The 27,265-nt window shown below is 38.6% G+C and overlaps 1 protein-coding gene across 4 annotated transcripts in view; it reads left to right on the top strand.

The window, feature by feature from the left end:
- Positions 1–27,265, top strand: part of LOC130915132 (CUB and sushi domain-containing protein 3-like) — a 386,272-nt gene that overhangs the window by 353,488 nt on the left and 5,519 nt on the right. For 3 of the 4 annotated variants that reach the window (XM_057834920.1, XM_057834921.1, XM_057834919.1), the window contains exons 63-68: positions 998–1,109; positions 12,619–12,798; positions 15,986–16,051; positions 20,346–20,504; positions 21,064–21,176; positions 22,050–22,137. In XM_057834920.1, coding sequence (XP_057690903.1) covers positions 998–1,109; positions 12,619–12,798; positions 15,986–16,051; positions 20,346–20,504; positions 21,064–21,176; positions 22,050–22,137 — 718 coding nt within the window. Of the gene's footprint in view, positions 1–997; positions 1,110–12,618; positions 12,799–15,985; positions 16,052–20,345; positions 20,505–21,063; positions 21,177–22,049; positions 22,138–23,078; positions 23,168–27,265 lie in introns of all 4 variants that reach the window. The other variant, XM_057834922.1, reaches the window with a different exon arrangement.

Raw genomic sequence — 27,265 nt, 5'->3', positions numbered from 1 at the left:
ACAACTTAATGGAAATGGAAAAACCTCACCAACATCAACACCTCACCCCCACCGTGAAGCATGGTGGAGGGAATATCATGATTTGAGGCTGTTTTGCTACTTCAGGGCCTGTACAACTTGCAATCATTAATGGAAGAATGAATTCAAAAGTTCATCAGGATGTTTTACAGGAAAACCTGAGGCCGGCTGTCAGAACGTTGAGCAAAGACGATGGATGCTGCAACAAGACAATGATCCAAAACACAGAAGTGAATAAACTTCAGAATGGTTTCAGAAGAACAAAATACACATTCTGGAGTGGCCAAGTCAAAGTCCAGACTTGAACCCCATTGAAATGCTGTGGCATGACCTAAAGACAGCGATTCATGCCAGACATCCCAGGAATCTGACTGAAAAATGCAAATGTTTGACTGGTGTTAGATAAAGCAGACACTCTTGTTTTTTTTTTTTTTTTTTTTTTTTTTTTTTGTCCAGATCACATTTGATTGTGATTTTGTGCAGAAATGTGAGAAATTCTAAAAGGTTCAGATGCTTTTTCATACCACTTTATGTCTATGTTACAGATAAAATATTCAGTAATGCAAAAGAAGCAACTGGTTTTATATGCGCGTGTGTGAATTTGAACTAGTCATGATATTGAGAGCAGTCGAGTAAAATATATATCAAAACCCTGCTGTGGTCTTAGCACCCGCCATGATATCAGTCTATTCAGTCAATGCATTTCAATTCAATTTCATTCTTGTTTCTTTTTCAGTGTCACTGAAAAGATAAGTGAAAATTGTTCCTTTTTTCCCAGTGTTCAGCAAGATATCTGATAAGACACAGATCTTGTAGTTAAACCACAAGTAGCTTAGCTTTGTACTTGGATCACTAGAGAACAAAAAATGGAAAAGCCATTCCAAAGAGTTGTCGTTATCTGCTACACTCACTGACACATAATCATTAAAGAGAAAAAAACTATTTGGGATCACTTAGTTTTCTGTGTGTTTGTTTCCAGGTGGGCAGCAGAGTGGACTTCCAGTGTCAACAAGGACACATCCTGCAGGGCTCTACCACTCGACTGTGTTTACCAGATCTCACCTGGACTGGCACTCAGCCTACCTGCATCCGTAAGTATTTGTGCTTCATGCTCTTCAAAAGCAATGTTTGGACATTTCATAACAGTTCCTACGTGCCTTTAAAATGGCCTGACATTGTTCCGTCCAACAACTCACTGTGTATTGATGCTAGGGTTTGTAGTACATCTTTTGTTACCATGACTACTAGGGGCAGAGCAAGGGCATGCGACAAAGCAAGCAGCTACTCAGTGTTGCCAGCTTAACGAATTTTTTTTTTTTTTTTTTTTTTGCCTTATTTCAAACTTGTCTACTTACTATTGGAAGAAAAAGGCAGCTTTATGTGGCATTTATTGAGATCTTTTCCATAGCAGAAAATGGTCACCCTTCTGCACTCAGTCTTTAAATTAATTGCATTTGTGCAGGTCATTTTGCCATTTTGTTTGAGTACTGTCGATCATTCACATGTTGCCATGAAAATCAAAGCCTCCATCCCATGTACTCACAAAGTGATGAATGTGATTGCAATGGTTCTGTTTGAATAGTTCTTGAATTCTGACCATGGCAAGCGTTGCTAGGCCAACCACTCTTGGATTCTGTGACACATCCATTTATTGCTTCTTTTTCAGCCAGAGCCTCAGTGAGTGAAACACTTACCTATGATTATGCACATGCAATGGAGTAGAGCTGTTTGGTAATAAGGGGTTCTGCACAGAGGTTGGTAGAGTAGTCAAAAATTGTACTCAACTAAGAGTAGCGTTACTTCAAAATAATATTGGTATAATAAGTAAAAAAGTATCTAGTAAAAAAAAACAGTCAAATAATGAGTAACACTGCTTATTTTTGTTTGATTTCTCTTTTACATAATGGTATTTTTTTTCAGTACAAACTTATCTCTATGAACTGTACAATAACCCATTCCATAACCACATTAAGCCAAAGAAATACAAAAAAGAGAGAGAAAAAAAGAAAGAAATGAAGCATTATTCGTCAAAAGAGCATGAGTGCCCTCAATTGGAGAAAATAGTTCCTAGTTTGAATAGTGAATACTTCCTTCATAGTTTGTAAAATGATCAAATGATCATATCTCCAATTTTCTGTGGTCAATCGGTGCCAAATAAAAAAACTGTGAGAGAGTTTAAAACCATGCTTTCGAGTCATGTTGAGGGCAGTGCTCTATGTCAAATACTTCATTTTTTTACAGTGCTTTAAAGACGCTAGGTGATTGAACAGGCTGGCGTGGTCATAGAACGGAAAGCTTGCGTCATATTGGTGTAATGGAATCATGTGATTATTGTTGCAATGTCTCATTGGTGCGATTGGTAGAGCTACTCTTGGCATCACTGGCTCAAAAAAATATTAATAAATATAATATGTGGAATAAAGACAAAAATGTAACAACTCTTGTGTAGCCCAAAGTAGCGGAGTAAGAGTAGTTTTTTCTTCACAAGTCTACTCAAGTTGTAGTAAAAGCCAAGAGCGGCCTAACACAACACGACAACACACGAACTCAACTCAACGAGCGACAAGACTCACTAACATCATCCGCTACATAGTAATCTTTGAATCATTCTCCTATTTGCAATTCCAACACATTCCAGAAAGGTTGGAACAGGCCCATTTACTATTGTGTTACTTCACTTTTTCTATTGACAACACTCAGTAAGGTTTCTGGGTGGAATTGTTTTCTATTCTACTTGATGTAGAACTTCAAAGAGTTCATATCTCCATTGTCATAGTTGGTGCTTCATAGAATGGTGCCAGCATGTTGCCACAGTGGTTCCAGAGTGCTGGAAAACACGAAAACAAATCATTGTAAGGGAAGAAACAACTGTTAGTATCACATTCTGTTGGTCAGATTGTGGTTTGTTACAGAGCCGGTTGTGGTAGTGGTTCTGACCTCGCACCTGCCGCCAAGTCAAGCTCATGTATTTAAACCCAGGCAATCAAAGAGAAGGATGCCAAGATATTAACTTGCTTGTCACAATTCGACACCTTGTACTTTCGAGTCGCATTTCCATTTGCTAATTTTGTCCCTGCCATGGGTTTTGGTCATCTGCTGCTCTCGGTTTTCAATTCCTGTAGCTTGTGCAGTTATTTGGGTGTTTTATTTTGTTGTCTGATTGGCTCTTTGCCTACCACCTTGGTCACCCTCGGGTTTATAGTATTTGATCCCTGTCGACCTTCTGTCACTGACCCGTTTTGTTATTCCTCCTTTTCCGTGATTGCGTGTTTGATTTGTTTTTATTTAATTAACTGTTGAACGCATCCCTCGGTTGTTGTCTGCTTTGAGGTCCAACTTTGTTTCCGCATTTGCGGACCCTAACAATTAGCTTTTCTATTAACTACATTTAATTTGCAAACCTTTCCGCACCCATGGCCACATCCCACCCTCTATCTCTCTGGCTGGTCATTACAGCGTTTATAAATTAAAACAAATAAATACAATTAAATATGCCCACCTATTTGGACGGTACAAGAAATTCAGAGCTACAACTTGTGCCTTTGGGTCTTCATTGTTGCCTTCTATGTGACTTGGATTTTCTAAAAAGAGAGCAGTAACAATGCCTATAGTGGTCCTCCTGCTAGCGACAATCTAAGTCTCTGCAGTGTGGCAGGAAGAGGGCCGAGGGGATTAACCCTAAATATACATATGGACAGTTACAAAGACTTACAAATTGGGTATATTACAAATCATTATTGTATCATTCTACATCAATGTAATGACATAGCATATGTATTATAATCCTTTTGCACGTAACAGCGACATTATATTGGCGCCTCCTGAAATTGTCTGACAAGCGACCCACTTATCATTCAGGAACAAAAGCCTTTGAAGCGTTTCAATTTCCTGACTTCCTGTGTTGAGAAGCTACACTTTCTTTGCCAGGTTTGTCTTTATCTGCTAAAGCAGCAGCCCAGCAGGAGCAGCTTTCTGGCTCTCATCCATCACCTGTAGTGTCTTGAAAAAAATGTATTGATTTTCATCTGCCCTCATCCTGTCTTTGTTACAGCCCAAATGATGAATAGAAAGAATAGATAGAATAGAAATGATCAATGTAGCTATTTGATATAGGCGCGTATATATACAGTACATTCACAAGGTAGGCACTTTAAACTTTGGCCCATCCTATTATCGTAGTATAGCTTAAGTTATTTAACTCATTCACTCCCAGCCATTTTCACCGGAGCAAGGCCCTTCGCTCCCGGCCGTTTTACTGGATTTTGACTGATTTTGCAAGGGCCACAGAAAATTCTGTTCTATTGCTATATAAACATGCAACCCACCATTAAACATGGAACCCACCAAAGGAAAGATTAGACTCTCTTCTTTCAGCAGAAAAAAAGTTAATCTTTTTCCATTCTTTAGAAATCAGCATTAGAAAATAGCTTAGTTTTAGCAATTTTCCAATTTCTGATGAAAAAACGGAGAAATTGAGCTTTTTGTGAAAGTATAAATTTCAAACATACCTTTGACTTTAACACAGCTATTTTTTGCTTTAGTTACATCCCAAACATCTGAATAATGTTTTCATTTTACAAAATAACAGAAACAACAAGACAAATAGACCTTTTGATAGCAAAGTAACAATTTATTTACACATAACTAGCTGAAAGATGACGCTATTGTGGCCGCGACAGCCGGTTAAACTTTTCCCTCATCGTTGCCTGTCTCAAAAAGATGAATTTTTTTTGAGTCTCTGCGGGCTCTGCTCGCGAGCAGCACAGACTCAATGGCATCTAGTGGTCCCGGTCGTTCTGCTTGGTCGTCCAGCGCCTGGCATCCCGGCTATCCTACTGGTTGTTCTGCTCGGTCATCCGCCGCCTGGCATCCATTCAGTTGTCTTCCGCCTTCGCCCCGTCTTTGCGGCTTTGCCGTTCTTTGCCGTTGAATAGGGTTGCAGGTCTTACCAAATGCACTACTGCCTTCCAGTGGCCAGTTTTATAGCTTTAAAATGGATTTTCAGCTTTGTGCTTTGGAGATAAAAGGAATCACAACCCAGGGATGTCGCTTTTGAAAAAAAACGTAAAAGACGTATAAATATGTCTTTGGGACACTGAAATGTATTTATACGTTTTTGGGAGCATTGTTCGAGAACATTTCACCATTTTCTTGTTAGTTTCCTGATTCATTCATTTTTAGTTAAAATACAATATTTGACTTACATCACTACTATTAGACGTGATCGTTATTTTTTTTTTTATAGTGGTCTATCCATAGACAGTCGTTGCTGATATTTTGAAGTGGTGGTAGTGGTGGTGGTAAGGGTTTTCACGACGCTTCGTGTTAAGTGACATATTCACCTACTGCCGATTTGGTATCTCGGACGCCTAATGACCACATCGCAGGAAGTTTGGCTGAATTTCTGCTTGTCATGCTCCATAGTGTGACACATCCTATGTGTTCCTACTATTTATGGAGGAATTTGACCAGTAATGTAACTTTTTTCATCAATATTTGTGCTACGTAACGCACACATCGCCCGTATGACAGGTCAGGTTTTAAACATTTTAGGCGGCACCAGTCCTCTGACCAGTGTGATATGTTAGCAGACAGATAATTTATGACAAATTGCTGAAAAATATAAGCTCATTCTTCCAGTGTTCAGGATGCACCCTCCAAGTGTGATGAATATGCTTGTTATTGTCGCAGAATAACACCAGACATCCAGACAGATTCTGACTTGAAATGGTGCCTTTTGACCACATTGGGGGCCAACATGCAGAGTGTTACTTACTTATGCGGTGCGGCAGGCCTGCCTTATGCACATAAACGTAAAATGTACTGTAGATATCCTATTCGTTGTTATTATAAATTATTGTCTTCTCAAACTTTTCTTGTGTTCTTTATAAGACGGGCTCAAAGCTACAGTGAGAACTGCAATGATAATGTACTGTATATATAAAAGTATAAGCCGTTTTTTAATGGTTTTGCCCCACTGCATTGATCCCACACCGTCATAAATCCACTAGATCTTTCTGTATGATTAAAACCTTTTTTTGTGGAGCCATTTAAATGGTTTCAAAAGTGGCACAGACTGAATTTTGCACTGCTCTGCAAGACAAAAATGTTTTATCGACCCAATAGATATGATTAATGAAAATGAGTCAAGTCTGGTTCAACATCAATTAAATGATCATGTCTACAATATGACTTGTTTTGTGGAGTAAGTTTATATGAATTCTAAATGTAATATAACATTTTTGTTTTGCATATATACTGTATATATAGATTTCATTAATCATATTTTTTTTTTACTTTTAATGTGTGTAATATGAGTAAAAACAAGTACAACGTAATAATTTTCAATATATAATAGATTTTTTAAAAAATCTTTTTTAATTTTAGCAAACATATCAGTAATCATGTGTTGTTAATCATCGCTGCATGTTTAAATTATAATTTTTTTTAAAAATAGTCTTTAGAGCCACTTTTTTTGCAATGCATTTTAGGTGTTAAATGTGCCTATTAGCACAGGAGCAGACTAGTGTGCTTACTTTACATAATTCAAATTTAAGCCTCATGGCAAACAATAGTTGGGTAACTTTACACCTGGAAAGGTACATTAAAGGGGAAGTTCAGAATTTTTTACATTAGGCTTAATCTTCGAGTTAGCAGGCGTTTAATTAGTCGGTGGAGTTGATTTCAACAAATTCCATGCAGTTAGTTATTTATTAGTTTCAGGGCTCTGGAGTGGCCTAGCATGCCAATAAAAAACAACATATGTATGCACGAATGAAAGTCACCGATGACTCATGCAATCAATATTGTTGGCTATGTTTTCAAGGTGAAGTTATTGAAACTTATCTTTGCATGTCAATAACTGTAGAATGAACAGCAAAATCTGTAATCCACGCTGCAGACCTGAGTGATATTTTTCCCCCGGTGTGTTTATGTTGCAGCCAACAGAGAATATGCACAATTTATAATGGTCCTCATTCTTCAAAGGGAATTTGTGGAAACTGTCATTTGCCCATTTCATCTGTCTGTTTCCACAGCCTCTAAATGCACATTTCACCGTTCTTCAGTCAAAACTCCATAGACTTATGCTGCATTAAAGGAAGGTGGGAAGTCAGAGTTTTCCAACCTCCGAACAGAAAAAATATAATTGGAACGCCACTCGAACTTGAAGGTCGTAGTCACAAAGTCAGGGGAAAAAAAGTACCCCGACTTCACGAGTTGATTCAATGAGACGTCACTCGACAAAATGCGCTACCCGTCGAAAAATAGACCGTCAATAGTAAAACTAAAGAAGGCAGTTTACAGTGTGGTCTATGTACCTTAGCTGTCGTTTTTCCTCCACTCTATTCGATCGCTTACGAGAAGGCAGGTTTGCTGGAGGTCAACATGTCTTCTGATGGCCAAAATAAAAGAGCTTGGAATGCTTTGAGGTCGCAACTGGTACCATCCGAGTGGGATGAGTCCAACTTCCCACCTTCATCGAATGCACTATGAGCTCGAGTGGGCGAAGCATTCCTCTCTATTGTGGTCGCATAGGCATAAAAAAAAAAAAAAAGTGTCTTAGTGTCCATTTTGTGTTTTTTGGTACAATCTACAGTGTTGTTAATCTTACTTTAAAATAAATTAATTACAGTTACAAATTACTTCTCCCAAAAAGTAATTTCGTTAGTAACTCAGTTACCTAAATGGAAGAGTAATTAGTTACTTGGCAAAGTAACTGGTGATGATTTACATGTTGATGTTTTTTTTCTCTCAAAAAAAATAAACCAAAAAATTAAAAAAAAACAGGTCACACAATGTGAAGTTTAAAGGGGTTTTTTTTGGGACAGTTGGCCGTATCCCAACTCTTTACCCTAAATGTAACTAGACACAGGGGTATTGCGGATATTGCGATAACTAGATAGTAACCTTTGCTATGTGTGGAAGTCATTTAATGTTGTGAATCAACCGTTAAAGTTGTTAAAATTGCTCCCGTTATTGCATTAGTTCCCTTCTGTCTACTTTTGACATGTGTAAGTTTTAAAACTATTTCATCATTTAAAGATAGATTTAAGTCAAGATTTTGCTGATTTACGAGCATTTTAGATAAAAAGTTACATAGGTTCGCTAGGAAGGTTCTCTACAACATAGCTTTCCTGAGAGGTTTACTGCTTTAAGATGGCGGCTGTTTACCACTGCATCTATTTCTTTAATATACATGTTGCTAATGTAGCCGTGTCTGTCATTTCCCTCTAGTTCTGTATACATGTGATATCTACCCAAGCATCATGTGGGTGTCAGGTATTATTGGAGCCACCTAGCATAATAGCATCGCGTTTGCAACGGCGTCACCCTTCCTTGCCTCCTCCCCACTCCTGCTCTGCTCTCTCTAGTCTCCGTGAGTCTGTCTTTCTCACTTTTCTCGCGTCAGTCAACCAACATAGTAACGCACGCCTTTCCCGCCTCAGTAACGGTAACGGTGTTTCCAAGGTGAGAAAAATAATTAATTAGATTACTCACTAGTGAAGAAAATAACGCCGTTAGTAACGCTGTTATATTCTAACGCCGTTATTAACAACACTGACAATCTATAACACTCTTATTTAATGTTATATATTTTTAATTGTTATACTTTACCTTTCCATATACATGTATTATTTAATAAAATATTTGTTATCATTGGTTGAACATTATTTATGAAATAAAATCACAAAATCATTTGAAATATGAGATAAAATAATTAAACTCACCAAAACGCTTGTCTTCCAAAGCATTTATATAGTTCATCCGTGCATTTAAGGGTGGTTTGCACCAGTCAATCCACCTCAGAGTGCCAAATTTTGGGTTAAAATGCCAAAGTTAGGTTTTGCCTAAGAACGTGGATTTCACCCCAGTCCTCCGTATCCTTGTTTGTGTTGACGCCGTTATTACCGCGTTAACTGACAGCATTACTTAATACTAGGGCTGTCAAAATTATCGTGTTAACGAGCGGTAATTAATTTTTTAAATTAATCCCATTAAAATATTTGACGCAATTAACGCACAAATGCCCCGCTCAAACATTAAAATGAGAGCACAGTGAAAGGTGTACTTGTTATGTTTTTCGGAGTTTTGCCGCCCTCTGCTGGCGCTTGGGTGCGACTGATTTTATAGGCTTCAGCACCCATGAGCATTGTGTAAGTAATTATTGACATCAACAATGGCGGGCTACTAGTTTATTTTTTTATTGAAAATTTTAAAAAATTTATTAAAACGAAAACATGAAGAGGGATTTTGATATAAAATTTCTATAACTTGTCTTTTAAGAACTACAAGTCTTTCTATCCATGGATCGCTTTAACAGAATGTTAATAATGGTAATGCCATCTTGTAGATTTATTGTTATAATAAAGAAATACAGTACTTATGTACCGTATGTTGAATGTATATATCCATCTTGTGTCTTATCTTTCCATTCCAACAATAATTTACAGAAAAATATGGCATATTTTATAGATGGTTTGAATTGCGATTAATTGTGATTAATTACGTTTAATTAATTTTTAAGCTGTTGTTAACTCGATTAAAAATTTTAATCGTTTGACACCCCTACTTAATACACATAAAATGTATGCATTTTATATAAGCTCTGGTGTCAGATTTTAACAGCTTTAATTTTTTTACTTTTAAATATACAAAACACAATAAAATGAGATTTTTGTTAGAAAAATCTGTCACACTTCATATGAATCTGTGTTCATCCTTAAACCCGAACCACAAAAGTCGATTAATTGGCTTAAGTCAGTCTCTGTTTCCAACAGTGTACATATTGAGTGTGTAACTGTGGCTACACAACTCGGTGATGTTCCTTCACCACAGTCTGTATGCACCATCTGTTGCTGTCTCTCTCCTTCGCTACCCCTGCACTCTATTGCTATCAGAGTAACTAACAGAGAGCTTTACATACTGTACTGCCAGTCGGTCACCAAAAAAGAGCAAGTGTCTTTTGAGGCAATGTTCAACTTCAAAAAGTTACAAGACATCTGCTGATAAGATGAACTTGGTTTCAGATGAGAATTTTTACATGAGCCTTGTGTAAGTGTCTTCATGGTTCATGTTCTGCAAACTCTTAAAGTACTCTGGACATGTCTGACAGTTTGTCATTCTAAATGGGTTACTCAGACAGTCAAGAGGTTGGGGCCAGTTACTTAATAATTTACTAACCACTCTCACTAGATTTTCACCTTTCATCTTAGCATGTCTAGTTGGTTGATGTAAACCAATTCCTCATTGGCCTTATGGACTAATCTTAAGAAATGTACCCATCAGCTGGTTAAATACTTTGTGGGTAATGTTGGTGGGTGTGGGCATGGGAAAATTGCCGTGGCCAAAGCTGGTTGGGTTGATTTGGATGGGCCGGGGGATGGCCCTGGGTCCTAGGCCATTGAACAGTCATGGGCATAAAGTTGTTTCAAACTTGCTCCCCATTAAGATGGTGATGGCTGGGTCATGCTTTCCTGTTATAACTGACACACAGGTTGGAGTAGGCGTACGCAGGGCTAGGTGCCACTGAACACATTGTAAAATGTTGATTAATACTCACAGGTGATTTGTCCTAATACAGTGGTACCTCGACATACGATCGCTTCGACACACGGTCTTTTCGACATCCGACATAAAATTATGACTCGCCATTTGTTTCGACATCCGATGACATGTTCGGAATACGACGACCTGACAGAACCGCAGACAGACGCACGGCGGATTTTCTTGTGAGAGAAATCAACACCGGTTTGAAAAAGGTTGGTACAGGTGGTGAAACAAGGAAAAAGGTGACACCATTGAAATGAAGATAAAAATGAAAGAAAAATATGAGCGTTGGGTACGCATCCGTGAACTGGCTCAACATACAGCCATAGAATGTCTACGATCTCCACGGTCCTCCTCCAACCTCCTTTTGCCAGTCTTTAAAAGTTAAGGTGACAATTATTATTGTGGTAACATTGCCAAAAAAATCGCCAGCTTTGTCAGGTTTAATTCAGAACTTGTCGAATACAACACGCCTACTGTTTACTGTGTTCTCAACAAAACATTAAAAGTGAAAGTTAACTCTAAAGTAAACCACACCGCTCCCTCTCTCTGTCACGTCAGGGACGCAGTGCGTTCAGGTACAGCACGCAAAACAAGTGGGCCACATTAAAACCCGATTTCTTACATTATTACAGGAACTATTATTATTTTATTATTCCTATGTTTATTAATAATTTATTTGTTTTGCTATGTGACATACGACCATTTGGACTTACAAATAAGGTCCTGGAACGAATTAACTTCGTATGTAGAGGTACTGCGTTCCCCACTATATATGAACATTGCTTGTGCACTCACCCATTCACATACACTACCCTCTTCCTCCATTTCAGTATCCCTTCCCCACATGGTGTCCCCTCAGTAGGCATGGACAGCAACGTTACTTGTAATGTAATGTAATGATGATGACTTTTTGTATCACTATTCCTCTGTTCTTTCTCTCTGTCCCCTCTAAACCATTTTCTATCCAGCTGCTTTCTTTAGAAAACAAAAAAATATTTAAACAACAATAGGAGCACACCAAACTCCAATGTGGCACAATTAAACTATTAAGCCTAAACAGATTTGATTTCCATTCTCTGTGTTCAAACAGCTGAGAGGACATGTTTAAAATAAAAAATGCTTTTTAAATACTCGGCTTACCTTCTCTAAAATCGACTTTAGTTTTCATATTTTAAAATCATGAATATCATGCACTTATTTTTAAAATCGTCATTCCCCCTAACCTCTAGCAGTCTATAGAATAACTTTTTTTTTAGTTTTGCAACTATATCAGGGCGGACATTATCAAAGGGTACTCTCCATTTCACGCAGTCATTGAGCTTCTAAGCTAGGTTTATTTCTGCGTCCCATCCACTGTTTTATTGTCATTAGGGCACCATCAAGCACCAATTTGCCAATGTGACTCTTGCAGCTGTTTCTCATTTGGCAGTGACATGTTTTTTCCACAAGCTGCAAAGTTTTTTATCCATTTTCACCGAATAGTTCATGCCTCTGAGGTCCACTTCACACTGTTTTTGTTCATTAAAGAAAATGACAATGTGTTCAGGCCTTATACTAGTTTCTGTTGCTGATTTAGTTTTACACATACTGCAAATACTTGCCTTCTGTTTTTAACGGCTGAATTTCCAGTAATAGTAAATGTATTATGACTTCAATATAGTATTCTCAAAAGATCCCTGGACAGATAACAAAGTAGAGCTAAAACCTGCTTATAAAGTCAACATCCAACTGCATTCGAATCACGTTCAATCTCAGGTCTGCAGTTCATTATTAAGCAGGGGCTTCTGATAGACTAAATTTGTATCAGGAAAGAAATTAAACATTTTCAATTATCAATATGCAATTTTCTTAATAGCTCCCTGGGCTTAATTAAATACTAAAATGTATGGGCTTCTCTTTCTTGCAAGTTTTACATAAGCTTCCCCCAAGTGCCCCTCTGTCTCTACCTCTCAGCTCCTAATTATTCATCACTTAATGTGTGTATTCTTCCCCATTTGTGTAACATAAGGCTTGTGTGTGTGTGTTTCTTGCCCTTCCCTTGCTCTTCAGCTCATTCATGCAAGCAGCCACGCAGTCCAGCCAACTCTGATGTGGCGGGTCTGGACCTGGCCTCCTATGGTTACACCCTTGTGTACACCTGTCAGCCAGGATTCTTCCTTTCCGGGGGTTCAGAGCACCGCTTCTGCCGCTCTGATGGTAGCTGGACTGGCAAGGTGCCTGTGTGCAGAGGTATGTGGCTGCAGTAGCGTGCAAAGGCAGATGAAGAAGATGATAAAAGTATATACTTTGGGTAGCACTCCGTTTTTGGTTGTAAATTTCATCACAGCGGATTTGAAGACAACCCATTGATGTGATTTCCACTTCATAAAGGACCAAACATATCAGTCAAATGTTTCAGAACACATTGGATAGGGTTTCACAGTTTGCATCAACAGTATCCCAAGCAATGCTGTGAAAGCAACCTAATATTTTTTTAAGATAAAGAAATTTTATTTAAGAATGTAATAATCGGGAGAAAGCTGAGGCTCCAACTCTGGTGTTACAACACGACCACATCCTGTTGTATATTAAATAATAAATTCAGAGTTATTTAAAGAAGGAAGGTCAACAAACACATTATTTGAATGTATTTTTACATTCATTTGTCGTTTTGCCCAAATCAAAAATGCACAACAATGTCATCTACAAGATTTGAGTGGATCATAACAATTTGAACACTCAGTATGACCGGTAAAGTGTTAACTCTCAATCATTCCATCAAGAGAGCACATAATCAACTGATCAAGTGACTTAGGACGCTTTCACACCTGTCCTGTTTCAAGCGTGTGTTCCAACTAAAAAAAAAAATAATAATTTTTTAAAAAAACTCGTTTGGTCATATGTGAACACACCAACCACGTTCGGATGTGGAACGAAACAACTAAGCTGAGAATACTTAGGTGAAGATAATTACCTAACAAAGCTTACTGTCGTGTACAGTGGGGCAGATAAGTATTTAGTCAATCACTAAATGTGCAAGTTCTCCCACTTGAAAATATTAGAGATGCCTGTAATTGTCAACATGGGTAAACCTCAACCATGGGAGACAGAATGTGAAAAAAAAAAAGAAAATCACATTGTTTTTTATTGATTGATGAGATTTTGAGTGAAAGTCTCCTTCCATCAGCAAGAGCACTGAAGATGAGACGTGGCTGGGTCTTTCAGCATGACAATGATCCCATACACACTGCCAGGGCAACAAAGGAGTGGCTTCGTAAGAAGCATTTCAAGGTCCTGGAGTGGCCTAACCAGTCTCCAGATCTCAACTCCATAGAAAATCTGTGGAGGGAGTTGAAAGTCCGTGTTGCCCAACGACAGCCCCAAAACATCACTTCTCTTGAGGAGATCTGCATGGAGGAATGGGCCAAAATACCAGCAATGTGTGTGAAAAGCTTGTGAAGAGTTACAGAAAACGTTTGGCCTCCGTTATTGCCAACAAAGGGTACATAACAAAGTATTGAGATGAACTTTTGGTATTGACCAAATATTTATTTTCTACCATAATTTGCAAATAAACTTTTTAAAAATCAAACAATGTGATTTTCTGGGGTTTTTTTTTCCACATTCTGTCTCTCATGGTTGAGGTTTACCCATGTTGACACTTACAGGCCTCTCTAATATTTTCAAGTGGGAGAACTTGCACAATTAGTGGTTGACTAAATACTTATTTGCCCCACTGTATGGGGTGGATGAGTTGTCGAGGGAATTATGGAGGCAAGGCAGACGGAGACGCAAGTGCCAGATAAAGTGTTTCATGTTTAAAAAAAAAAAAGTCCAAAACAAAGTACAAACAAAAGACTAGGGAACACAAAAATATCAAACTGCTAACCAAAGACAGGGTGGACTGGGGCACAGGAAACAAACACAATGATTCAACAAGACTGAATAGAACATCTTACATGCACGGGCATGGGGTAATGAGATGCCACTGTCATATTCATGACATGACACTTTTCATGAATATAAATGTTTGTAGGACTTATTATTAGTAATAGTACTGGTAGCAGTAGTTATGAGAGTCATTTAGTGTCATTCAGGAAATTACATTATGTCACATTTAATGTAACATTGACATCGTTTCCTATGTCTTTGGGTTAGGAACTATGTACGACCTTTTAATAATCTGTTATAAGCATTCATTTTTTTGACAGGTATAATGAAATGATTATAGCCCCTTTCACACATATATACCGGTAAATTCCCGTGTAAGGTGACGTGGGATTTATTTGCGTCATTGCTTTCACACATGGAGAGATATGGGAGCCTTCCCAACGTCGTACCTGCAACCAATTCAATATCATCAAGGCTGTATTTAAGCCCAGGTGATCCAAGAGAAGGGTGCAAAGATATTAACTTGCTGGGCGCCATTCGACACCTTGTACTCTCGAATTTCATGCATTTGCTAGCTTGTTCGTCTGCCGCCCTTGTTTTGAAATCCCATACGTTGTGCTGATATTTGAGTGTATTTGTTTTGTTGTTTTATCGGCTCTCTGCGTACCGCTTAGGTTCGTATTACTGTTCCCCATCGACCTACTTTCACGGACCCATTGTGTTATTGCCCCTTTCCCACGATCGCATGTATTTTTTTCTGTATTTAATAAACCCTTGAACGTATCCCTCCATTGCTTTCTGGTTTGAGGTACAACCTTGTTTCCGCAGTTGCGGACCCTAACATCAGCAACAAAATAAGCCACACATTTCCAAAGATAGACTATGGACTCTCTTCCTCGGCTCTACGATACAGTGGAAATTTAATTTTGTCATGTTTTCAGTTTAATTTAGCTATTTCCAGCTTGCTATTTTGATAATTGCGATATTTGTTTACCGCTTTTCGACTTACTGCGAAGAAAGGGGAAGTGTCTGTCGATCAGCCCCCATGATATTTTCATCATCAGCCATCGTGCTGTGACCAGTGTATTTAACGCCTGCTTTTACACACACCGCTTGCCGGAAAACGCAACTGGGTAAATGTGCACGTGTTTCTCCGTGTAAGTTGACCCTGGAAATTTCTTTCACTGGCTGCCCGTTGAAATCCCGGGATTTAAACATCGTTCAGGTGTATATGAAAGGGGCTTAAGACAGTCTTATGACATTATCATAAGAAACATTCAAATAAGTGTTACCATTATTTTCAACTTGTGTCTGGTCCCTAACATCAACGTCAGGAGAAAAACTGCATATTGTGCTGTTTTTGCATATAGATTTGTGGAGACAACAAATGTAGCTGCAGTATTTTAATGTAAGGTGTTTATAACTACATTAAAATTGTGTCACAAATACATCTTTGAACAGCTTTACTTTTCCTGCCCCTTTAAAGTGTCATGCCTTGATGCAACGAATCACTCTGTCTTTGTGACATATTTGTTTTCTTCTGCAGCTGGATCCAAATCACAAGAAAAAACTGTCAAATTAATACCAGGGACACCAAGACCTAAAATAAATGGTATGTCCTAAATTCCACCACTTTTTTAAATCTGATTCATCTGTCCTGTGCGACTTTATATTTAGTTCTGTTACATTGTATGTTAAATCTGTCCAGCAGACGAAACCACAACCCCTGCATGAGCTTTCGACTTTCGTATTACGTCAGGCATATTTGCTGGTTAGCTTTGGTTCACACTATTGTGTATTGTGCGTATATCGATTTTGTATTATTTCCGTGATCTTAAAATCAAAATTGTCTAATAAACAGGCATGGTATTTCTGGGCCCAAATAATTAGTAAGAAATAAAAACTGAACTGACTTTGCTGTAATGCGAGTATCACTGCCCCTAAATGAGCTTCTTTATATATGTGCAAGTGGGAAGATATGAACGACAGTATACTTTCTCCATGAACCACAATGAAAAAGCTATGCTAATGTTTCACTTATCTCAAAGTAGCCTGGGATTTGAGCAAATCTTTTTCCTGAATTATATTTATTTTACATTCACTCAAAACTATTTTCTGCTAATTGCACTACATCACTAATCCTCCTAAATTCTCATGGGAACTTAGAAAATGATTATACTCAGAAATCCACTACACAGTGGTTTAGTAATTATGAGTCAATACCTTCAAGGAAATAATCAATTAATTAGAATTCTATGTGCTGGAGCAATATACACCTACTATCTACAATTGAAATGCAAAGGCAACAATAAGATCTCCTGGGACCGTTTATATGTATTGGGCTATTAAGCAGCCATTCATGCAGGTGCCATTATTAGAGATGGTTGGAATAGCCAAAGAGTTTACTCAATTAGAGTACTGTTAAAAAAAAAAAAAAAAAAAGAGTAATTCAGTAGTTGTTTTAAAAATTGTAATATGCGGTAACTCCTATTATTTCTTTCTGAATAAACATTAGAAATAATACAAAATAGGTCAAATTTGAATTTCCAACGGGCGGCGCGGTGGCTGAGTGGTTAGCACGTCTGCCTCACAGTTCTGAAATCAGGGGTTCAATCCCGGGCTTCGGCCTTCCTGTGTGGAATTTGCATGTTCTCCCCGTGCTTGAGTGGGTTTCCTCCGGGAACTCCGGTTTCCTCCCACATCCCAAAAACATGCATGGTAGGCTGATTGAACACTCTAAATTGACCGTAGGTATGAGTGTGTGCGTGAATGGTTGTATGTCTCAGAGGGAGGTCTCAAGTTCTCACTCACTTTTGTTGTTATTAGTCTTTATCTTGTTGAGGAAACTAGTTAATTTAAAATTGCTACTCTTGCACGTATGGTGTAGGTATATTCTCGGAATGTATATGGCGGAAAACACTCAGGTGACTTGAAGTTCCGCTCTGAGCCCCCCAATTTGGCCAACTTTCAAAATTGTCCGATATGCATGTGTGATACATCATTGAAAAGCTTAAAATCTCAATTTTCTGGGGGTAGAAAACTTTGGAAAAGTAGGGCATTTAAAAAAAAAAAAAATTTAAACAGCGAAACCCTATTTAGAGGTGAGCGCACGCGAGAGCAGACTTAAAGACGCCATGACTTTAACAAGATATTATAGCGTACTTGCCTTGTTTCCATCCAAAAACTCCATGTAGCATGAATCACTAAGTGTCAAGACACAGCTGTGAATGGCCACAGCTGGATTTTTGGGGGATTTTATGGGTGAAACATGGTAATATAAAATGGGTCGTGATGCAGAAATCGCAGACATCAAGGAATGGTCGAGATTTTATTTTTCATATATTTACTCTTTTGAACATATGTTTTTAATTTTTCTTTGTTTGGATCGATTATTTATCATCTAACATATCGGAGAAAATGCGACACTAAAAAAAATAATAATAATAATAACACAATCAAGCGATAGTTATGAGGTAGATATCCGTGACCTTTTTACAGACACCATTTTTTTCATTGTGGCGTAATTTGTTTAAAAGTTTAAAATATGCGAGTGAATAATTTTTTAAAGTCTTTTTTTTTTCTAAACGAAATATTACACATTAATTAATGATTCTAAGCTAAAAATGACATTTTGAATAATAAATATAATTAATTACCTTCGTTTTATGGCTGGGTTGAAACAAAAGCGGTTGTGCGACGTCTGTAAACGAGGGTTTCCAGGGTAAAACGGACGAATTGAAAATAGTTCGGAGACTTAATGCGCCATGAATCTGCTATGGCAGCATATAGACATTTTGTTCTATCAAACACAACAGTTCTTTTGGCTTAAAATACAGTCGTTTACTTTAAAGAGGGGTGCAAGAGCAGAAACTGCTTATTCAGCCTTGTCTGTGTTTTCCGCCATATGCATTAATCTTTGAGCCCAATTTAGGATTTTTTTTTTTTTTTTTTTTGGCTCAGGGATAATTAATTTGATTAATTAATGGTGGCTTTATTGTTTCCTTTAGGTTCTCAGTTATCCAACCGAGTGCATGTGCACACTTCGGTTGTGCTTTTAATGTCTCTTTGTTGATGAGAGGCTTAGGGACCAAGCCGGGCGGTCGTAGTTCATTTTCAACGTGTTATAAATATCTGCCTAGCGTTCTACTAGTACAGGTTTTGCTATTTCAGTTGTACAACAAAGAGAGTCAAACTCTCCTAAGGAGTGAATCCTTACAATGAAGATGACATCGCGCTCATGATATCAGACAACCAACTTTAAAAAAAAAAAAAAAAAAAAAAAAGCACACAAATTTCCGATTGCTAAGAATTTGATGATTTTGTCTGTTTTGGCAAACAAAAACAAAGCTAATAAAATTGTAGGAATCCCAGATTTGTTTTCCCAGATTTGTTTTTTCATCTGACTAACATGAGCTGGATACAAGATTACTGTTCATTTTTCCATGGAAGAAGAGATTTTTTTTGGTCAATACAAATTAATATTATAGATTGGTGTGAATTATGGTCTTTTTGAGTTAAGGGGAAAAAAATTCGGAACAATTCAAATTTAATAAATGTATTTAAACTTAACTCTGTAAATCGGCTGCTAAAACAAAGAAGAATCCAAAGCATTTCCACATGTCTTTATAAATTTAGAATATTTTTAATATAGCTGCTGAAAATACAGAGTCAAGCAGGGTATTACTAAATTTTTGAGGTATCAGTCACACACATTCATTCATAACCAAAACTTGGCCCACCTCTACAATGAGAGCATGCAGTTAGCTAGCAAGCTCTACCAACAAAATCTATCTTCCGTGGGGAATTATGAAGTCTGGTCAGTTCGCCAGTTCGCCAGACAATTTAGACAAGCGCTGATCTGATTTCTCTACGTCATTCACTTGATAATAAGAAAGCAAAACAATATCTTTAATTCATGCCTGAGTCACTTTCCATCACCTCTGTAAATGACTGCAACCTTAGTCTTTTTTTTTTAATTATTATTTTTATTATTTTGTGGTCTGATTGTCATTTCCCAAAATTCTTGGTTTTGTCTTGGTCTCGGTGAATTCTGGTCTTGAACAAGTCTTGTTCCTGGATAATTTGGTCATGAACACAACAGTGTCCTTTGTTGCGTGGACCAACCCGCGGCGCACTGAGCAAGACAGTTGAAATCTGACAGCCCAGCCACCGGTCTGCGAGCGCTATAGCTTTGCTCTGTTGCGCACAAAACGCTACAGAGACACTTTAGGGAACATGAGATGTTTACTACGTTTGCTAGCCCGCAAGCTAGCTAGCCAGCAGACCAGCCGCAGGGTTGTCTAATTTGTCACTGCCTCGTTCAGTGTGTCGTGTGTGGTTCTGTATAACAGAGACACTTGAGGAAAGTTGACTGTTTATTTACCCACATGGTTTTCAGCCTGTGGCCCACCCAGAAGCCTTTTAAGCACTTAGCCTGCTGTATAAACATAGTTGTGTGGCAGGTGAAGGTCAATCAGGGTGTGTTTTCATAGCATTCAGTGGCACGCTTACAGGATCTCACAAATGGGATGAGGGCTTCATTTTTTATTTTGAAGCCTAATTTTAGGAAGTATAGTCAGTGTTCTTTTTTTCACAAACAGGTTACTGACATTATTTGGAGTAATAATGTATTCCCTATGGATTTATGCTAAGTTAAAATAGTCAAAGTAAACAAGGAAAGAGATGCAAAGACTCTTATCAATTTGACATGTTCCCATAACTGTGTGTCTAATTGTATTTCAACTTCAGTTTAATCAATGTTTTTGTTGTTGTTGTCATAATGCACAGTAAATTAGACAAAGCTGATTATAATTGCGAACATTTCATAGATAAATGCATTTTAATGTCTATCATGGTAATATTTTCTTTGGTGATTTCTGAAAAATGATTTGTCTCTTTTCTACAAGTTCCCGAAGATGTATTTGCTCCAGATTTCCTGTGGAAAGGCTCCTATGATTACAAGGGACAGAAGCATCCGATGACGATGACAGTCTCAAGCTTTAATACCACAACGGGAAAAGTGAATGTAACTTTAAACGACAGTAGCATGGAGTTTCTGCTCTCTGGTGAGCCATCTATAAATCATCTATCTTTGCTGTCCTCCTCTATCCTTCCATCACTACATTTATGTGTCACTTCCATTTATTTGAGGGGCCCTTGTGTCAATCAGTCAATCACCAAATGATCTCATGCATGAGAGTGGAAATTACTTATTGGCTTTAAAGACGGATGTATTAGTTCGCATGGAATGACTGACAAACTGCTCACTCGAGTGTTCACACATTTCCTGCTCTCCTCGACTGTTTTCTGATTTTTCCTTGCCTTGTTCACAGAGGCATGCAAATGTCTCTCTGGCCAGCAGCATTAAAGCTTTCACGATGGCCATTCTGTTGGCATGTGCCCCAAGGAATGCCTCAGGAGGAATTTTCTATTTGGACTCGCGGATGAAGGGATTTGATTTTCCAGTATATGTAGAGGGTCATATTGACCTCACAACTCATCTTGGCTTTGGTGGCCTTGAATTATTATGATGATTACAAGATGCCGACATGTTAAATGTATCATTAAATAAATATGACTTCATAGTTTCATCGATCTTCTCACTTCTGGTGTTTTCTTTCTTAGGCGTGTACAAGCACCAGGAGGCAAGGCTGACGCTCCTGCTGTATCACATGAGAGCACTGGCCCACAGCTCCTTGAGTCGGATTACGGAGGAGACCTGGTCAATGGACGGATTTGTAAGCTTACGCACAAACTGGGTGAAGCTAACAGGTCTTATTCTAAAAATAGCTTGAGTTGCTGACTATTTAATACGGCCCCAGAATTGGAGTAGGGACATAGGGAGTGAATGAACAGCACAGCCCTGAGGCACCTTTGAGCAAGGCACCTACCGGTAACTATGTATGCTGGAAAGATGCCACCTACCCACCTTTATACCAAACACTACTACTGTGAAAATGCAGTTGTCAATTTTGTTTGAGTGAATTTAAAACGGCGGGGGAGGGGGGCATGTTCACAACAATACTACATTCTTCATCATTTTTTTTTTTTTTTTTTTGACAGTCTATTATTGTGGACAAATGTGGCTGGATTTACACATTTGCCAGGGACTATGTTTTTCTAATCCTATTTACGGAAACAGAAGAACAGCTGCTTGTGTAGAAACAATGACCACAAAGTAGCGAATCCTTTTCTCAATCATCTATTTTTGTTTGCATACATTTACTGACTGTTCCACTGACAATTTGCTGAATGAGCTCAATCTGTCACCAGGGAAGGGTCCCAAATTTCTGTTTATCAGGTTGCCGAAGTTCTTCCTTTAAAATAAATCAAAATAAACATCAAACTTCCCTGAGTAGGACATTCTGCTCGTACCACACTCTTCATACTGTATATATTTATATATTTATAGTCTGTTGTTTAGCCCCAAGCACTCTAAAAATAGTTATTTGGAATGCTTCATGAAAGGATGTGTTGACTGTACTAAATACAGGACATTTAGTGTTTGATGTGTTGTGTGCTACAGATATAACATTGTCCAAGCTGCCAAGAAAAATCACAATTTTACACATGCAGTTGAAACAAGTTTGCCTCTTTTTCTCTTTCTCCAGGTCTCAGCTGAGCCTGAGGGTGGCAGCTTTGTGTACCAAGGCTTTATACAGGGTAAAGACTATGGACAGTTTGGACTACAGAGACTTGGTATGTCTAAGCAAATATGTGAAAGAATTCCTGACTACACGTACTGCAATAGCTCCATTTCATTTTGCAAATCCACTTCAGCATGAAGGGTGAATAAGTGGCTAGCACGTCCGCCTCACTGCTCTGGGATCAAGGTTTTAATCGCGGGGTCTGGCCTTCCTGTGTGGAGTTTACATGTTATACCTGTGCCAGCATGGGTTTTATACTACTCCAAATTCTCCCTAGGAATGAGTGCATTCGTTTGTGCATGTGTTTGTATGTGCCCTGCTTACTCACCATAGTTAGCTGGAATAGGCTCCAGCAGGATCGTCACCCTCGTGAGAATAAGCGGCATTTGCCATGTTTAGATGGGCTTCTCCTTACCATAGTCTGGCATTGGAAGCATTTCATTTCGATTTTCCATCTATTATTGACAATTACACATAGAGAAGGTTAGATCTTCATTGACAGGATTATGAAAAAAATGATTTAATTCTGAGAACATTTTGGTTACCATATATCCAGTAGTTGTGCGAACGGGAAGGTTATAAGAAACTTGAAACTGCAGAGTTCAGTTCCAAATCACTATTAAATACAATCACAATGATAAGTAATTATACTTGTCACACAGTGTCAATTGAAGCAAAGCAAAATTTAAATCCAGATTTTTCGGGGGGAGAGACAGCTTTCATATTGGATCTAATTAGATTGTGCAGGTGGACTTAATGAAGTGTCTGATGAGTGTATAAAAACATTTTAGGCCTCATCATCCATTTGAATATTATAATCTGTTTCCATCCGGCCCCTCCCTTCCTGAACAGTGGGCTCAAAGGACATTATCTTCCTCCATGTCATTGTCCTTCATTTCTTCATGCGGTGCATTTGCTGTTTTCATCATCTTATGATTGTGTTCTGCACGATTATCACAGTCACAGTGATCATTATCTGTACGCTCATTACAGTTTTCATCTTTATCAGCTGGATGCCACGTTTCCTGCTTGTCATCGTCATCATCCCCTTCATCGTCATCGCTGCTGCCAGCGGACTGGATGTAGTTTTTTCAATTTCAGTTTCACGCCTCTTTTCTGTGCCAGTTTGTCAATATTTTCATTAATATGGGTTCATTACATAGAAATAATTTTGGCCACATTGAAAAGAAGGACTGAATGATTAGCACGTACGCCTTACAGTGCTAAGATCAAGGGTTAATTCCTGGGCTCAGTTCCGCCTCTGCCTCTGTATGTTTTCTCTGGGTACTCCAGTTTCCTCCTACATCCCAAAAACATGCATAGTAGGCTGACTGAACTCCCCAAATCATCCATAGTGAGTGAAGGGTTGTTTGTCTCCTTGTACCCTGCAACTGGCTGGCCACCAATTCAGGGCGTACCCTGCCTACTGTCCATAGTTAGCTGCGATGGGCTCCACCATCGCTGCAACACTCGCTAAGCTCCAAGGGCCATGAGGCCCCACATTGAATTAAAAAAACACAAATAAGCGGCATGGAAAATGAATGAATGAATGAAATAAGCAGTGTTGTTAATAATGGCGTTAGAATATAACGGCATTACTAATGGCGTTATTTTTTTCAGTAATGAGTAATCTAATTAATTACTCTTCTCATCTTGGCAACGCCGTTACCGTTACTGAGGCGGGAAAAGCGTGCGTTACTAATTACTATGCGTTACCATGTTGGTTGAATGAAAAAAGTTTGAGAGAGACGGACTCACGTAGACGAGAGAGCAGAGCAGGAGTGGGGAAGATGCCGTTGCAAACGCGATGCTATTGCTAGGTGGCTCCAATAATACCCGACTGTAGACGATAGCCTACAAACTACGCCCACATGATACGGTAGATATCACATATTATAGAACTAGATGCAAATGACAGACACGGCTGCATTGGCAACATGTTTTAAGGACTACATGAGTTAGTAAATAGCCGCCATCTTAAAGGGGAAATGTGAACTAAGGTTGGCCAACCATGTTTTTGAATAATATCAATGGCTAAACAATTATAAGCATATTTTCTTTTTTTTTTTTAACGCAACCCTTCCAGATTCTTCGCTTAACCCATAGCAACGCCCTTGACAACGAAAATGCTTTTCTTCGGAAATCTTCGGAAATTACGTCACACCGGGAAGTGCGAGGGAAGTCCGCCATAGAACAGTATAGTTTGTTGCATTGCTTCTCGGTAAGATGCCACGGCGGTGTGTGGCGATGTTTTGTTCTCACTCGAACGAAAAGTTTTATAATTGGCCAAAGGATAGCAGGGCACGTAAATGGACATCTGTCGTTCGCACGAAGCGAATGAATTTCATGCCATCATCGAGTAGTGTTCTCTGCTGCAAACACTTTGAAGATGCCTGCTTCCTTAACCGGTCTGCTTATGATCAAGGATTCGCCAAAAAGTAAGTGTGATTTTTGGATAGATGACTGATGACTTTGTCAAAGCAGAGCTGCCAACTGTTGTGGAATGAACAGTATAAGCTAGCGACGTTAGCCGAGGCTATCCCCGATCATAGTTGTTGTTGCGTTCGCTAGGTTAAGCGTGTTTAAATTGTGCGTCATCTACGATCTTGTCCGAAAGGGTTAATCCACTGTCAATCGGGAAAGGGGTGTGGATGTGCACATAAGCGGGTCGGCGTCGCGGTAATTCACGGTCACGTTGCAGTAAGAGACACACACCGCCGGTGAGTTTGTGCACATTTATTTGTATTTGTATTATGTATTTCCACCTTCATGCTTCAAGCATTGCATTGCATTTGTACGGTTCGCCGTTTCTTTCACGGTGACCGCTTGATAGCCTTCTAGTTTGTGTTTCGCTGCTTCGCGAGAGCCGCTGACAGGTGACAAGTGTTGCTTTTAATGTCTGGCAGCGAATCAGCGAGCGCGCAGGCCACGCAGTGAATCATGGGAAATGTAGTCTCGGGACAACACTGAAGTGGTGCTTTTTAGTCTGTTCGCTTGTGTGAAAATACTACATTTCCTCACGCCATTAGACGCCACTGTTTTCTTATTGTTGCCACAATAAAGTGGAGAAAGCCATCGGCGACTGTGATATAGTGGATATTATTTAGTTGTAATACGGGATTTCACCAGTAGAGGGTACGCATGTCATTTAGATGTGTTATTGTTTGTGCCTTACTCCTTCACTAAAAAAAGTTGTTGTTCAGAGTCACTTGGCAAGACGTTGAGTAAAGTTGTAAAAGCCAATAAAGGTGTCGTGTAGGTCACTCGGTCAAGATATAACAACGACTCATCTCCTTCTTTCCCCCCAACGTTTTTATATTATTATTTTATATGCACGAGAGCTGCCGGATCTGCCAAAATGAACATGAAGTCTGATTATTATTTTTTTTAACAATGTCATCAGATAGACAAAAACATAAAATCATGTGCAAATGCCTGCATCTTCAAATCATGAAAATAATAACAGCCTATATCTTACCAATGTTGTAATCTCGATGGGTCTTGTATCCATTCCATGTCAGGTAGTCTAGGCAAATTGTTTGCATCCTGGTTAGCGTTTGGCTAATAACATAAAATTCCAATCTCCTCTTCTTCCTCCGACTCTTCAAAAACTTGGATCTCCTCCCTTGCGCTTGATCTATCGCTTATATCGCTGTTTGAATCATTGTTTGAAGGGCTTTGTATGGCGGCCGTATGTATGGAGGTGCCATCGCTTTCCTGGTGTGACGTATCACTTCCGGGTTCGTCCCCTTTCAGGCTCGAACTTCGGAAACGCGATTATTTTGTCAAATATACAACATATAAATTATTTTTTCATGCTTTATTTGTTGGATAATGTTTAATTACTTTACTTGTGACCCTATTTGGCATGTGAAGAAATTACTTCACATTGCTGCTTTAAAGCAGTAGACCTCTCAGGAAGGCAAAATATTGACTTAAATCTATCTTTAAGCAATGAAACGGTTTTAAAACTTCCACATGTTGAAAGTAGACAGAAGGGAACTAATGCAATAACGGGAGCAATTTTAACAACTTTAACGGTTGATTCACAACATTAAATGACTTCCACACATAGCAAAGGTTACTATCTAGATATCGCAATACCCCTGTGTCTAGTTAAGTGGAGGGTAAAGAATTGGGCTAGGGCCAATTGTCCCAAAAAACCCTTTAAACTTCATATTGTGTGACCTGTTTTTTTTTCTCTTTTTTTTTTTAAACATGAAATTTATCACCAGTTACTTTGCCAAGTAACTAATTACTCTTACATTCAGGTAACTGAGTTAGTAAAGCAATTACTTTTTGGAAGAAGTCATTTGTAACTGTAATTAATTTTTTAAATTAAGATTAACAACACTGCTAATAAGTTACAGAATGTAAATTCATGTGAATATACAAAAATGAAACTACAATGAGCAGTAATTTTACAAGAAAAACTGTTCATTTTGCAGTGGTATGAAAAAGTATCTGAATGTTTTGGAATTTCTAACATTTCTGCATTAAATCACCACCAAATGTGATCTGATCTTTGTCAGAATCACACAAATGAAAATACAGTGTCTGCTTTAACTAAAACCCATCCAAACATTCATAGGTTTTCATATTTTAATGAGGATAGCATGCAAACGATGACAGAAGGGGGGGGGGGGATAAGTAAGTGAACCCTCTGCTAAGGAGACTTAAAGAGCAATTGAAACCATTTTTTTATCAAACATTTTAAGTCAGGTGTGTGCCCAATATCTGACGAGTGGTTTAAAGTTGCCCTGCCCCAGCCCTGGTAAGAAATGTCTTAATGAGAAGCATTGTCTGATGTGCATCGTGGCTCGTTCAAAAAAGCTGTCTAAAGACCTGCGATCAAGGATTGTTGATTTGAAAAAGCTGGGAAAGGATACAAAACCATCTCTAAAAGTCTGGATGTTCATCAATCAACAGTCAGAGAAGTTGTCTACAAATGGAGAGAGTTTGGCACTGTTGCTTCTCTCCCAAGGAGTGGCCATCCACCAAAGATGACACCAAAAGTTTTGCACAGAATATTCAGATAGGTAAAAAAGAACTCTAGAGTGTCTGCTAAAGTCTTACAAAAATCACAGGCACAATGTAATATCTCTGTGCACACATCAACTATATGTAAAAGTATGGCCAAGAGTGGTGTTCTTGGGCAGATTCTACAAAGGAAGCCACTG

Source organism: Corythoichthys intestinalis, chromosome 4, assembly GCF_030265065.1.
Source record: "Corythoichthys intestinalis isolate RoL2023-P3 chromosome 4, ASM3026506v1, whole genome shotgun sequence".
Taxonomy (NCBI): domain Eukaryota; kingdom Metazoa; phylum Chordata; class Actinopteri; order Syngnathiformes; family Syngnathidae; genus Corythoichthys; species Corythoichthys intestinalis.
This window is presented reverse-complemented; position numbering and strand designations above follow the sequence as displayed.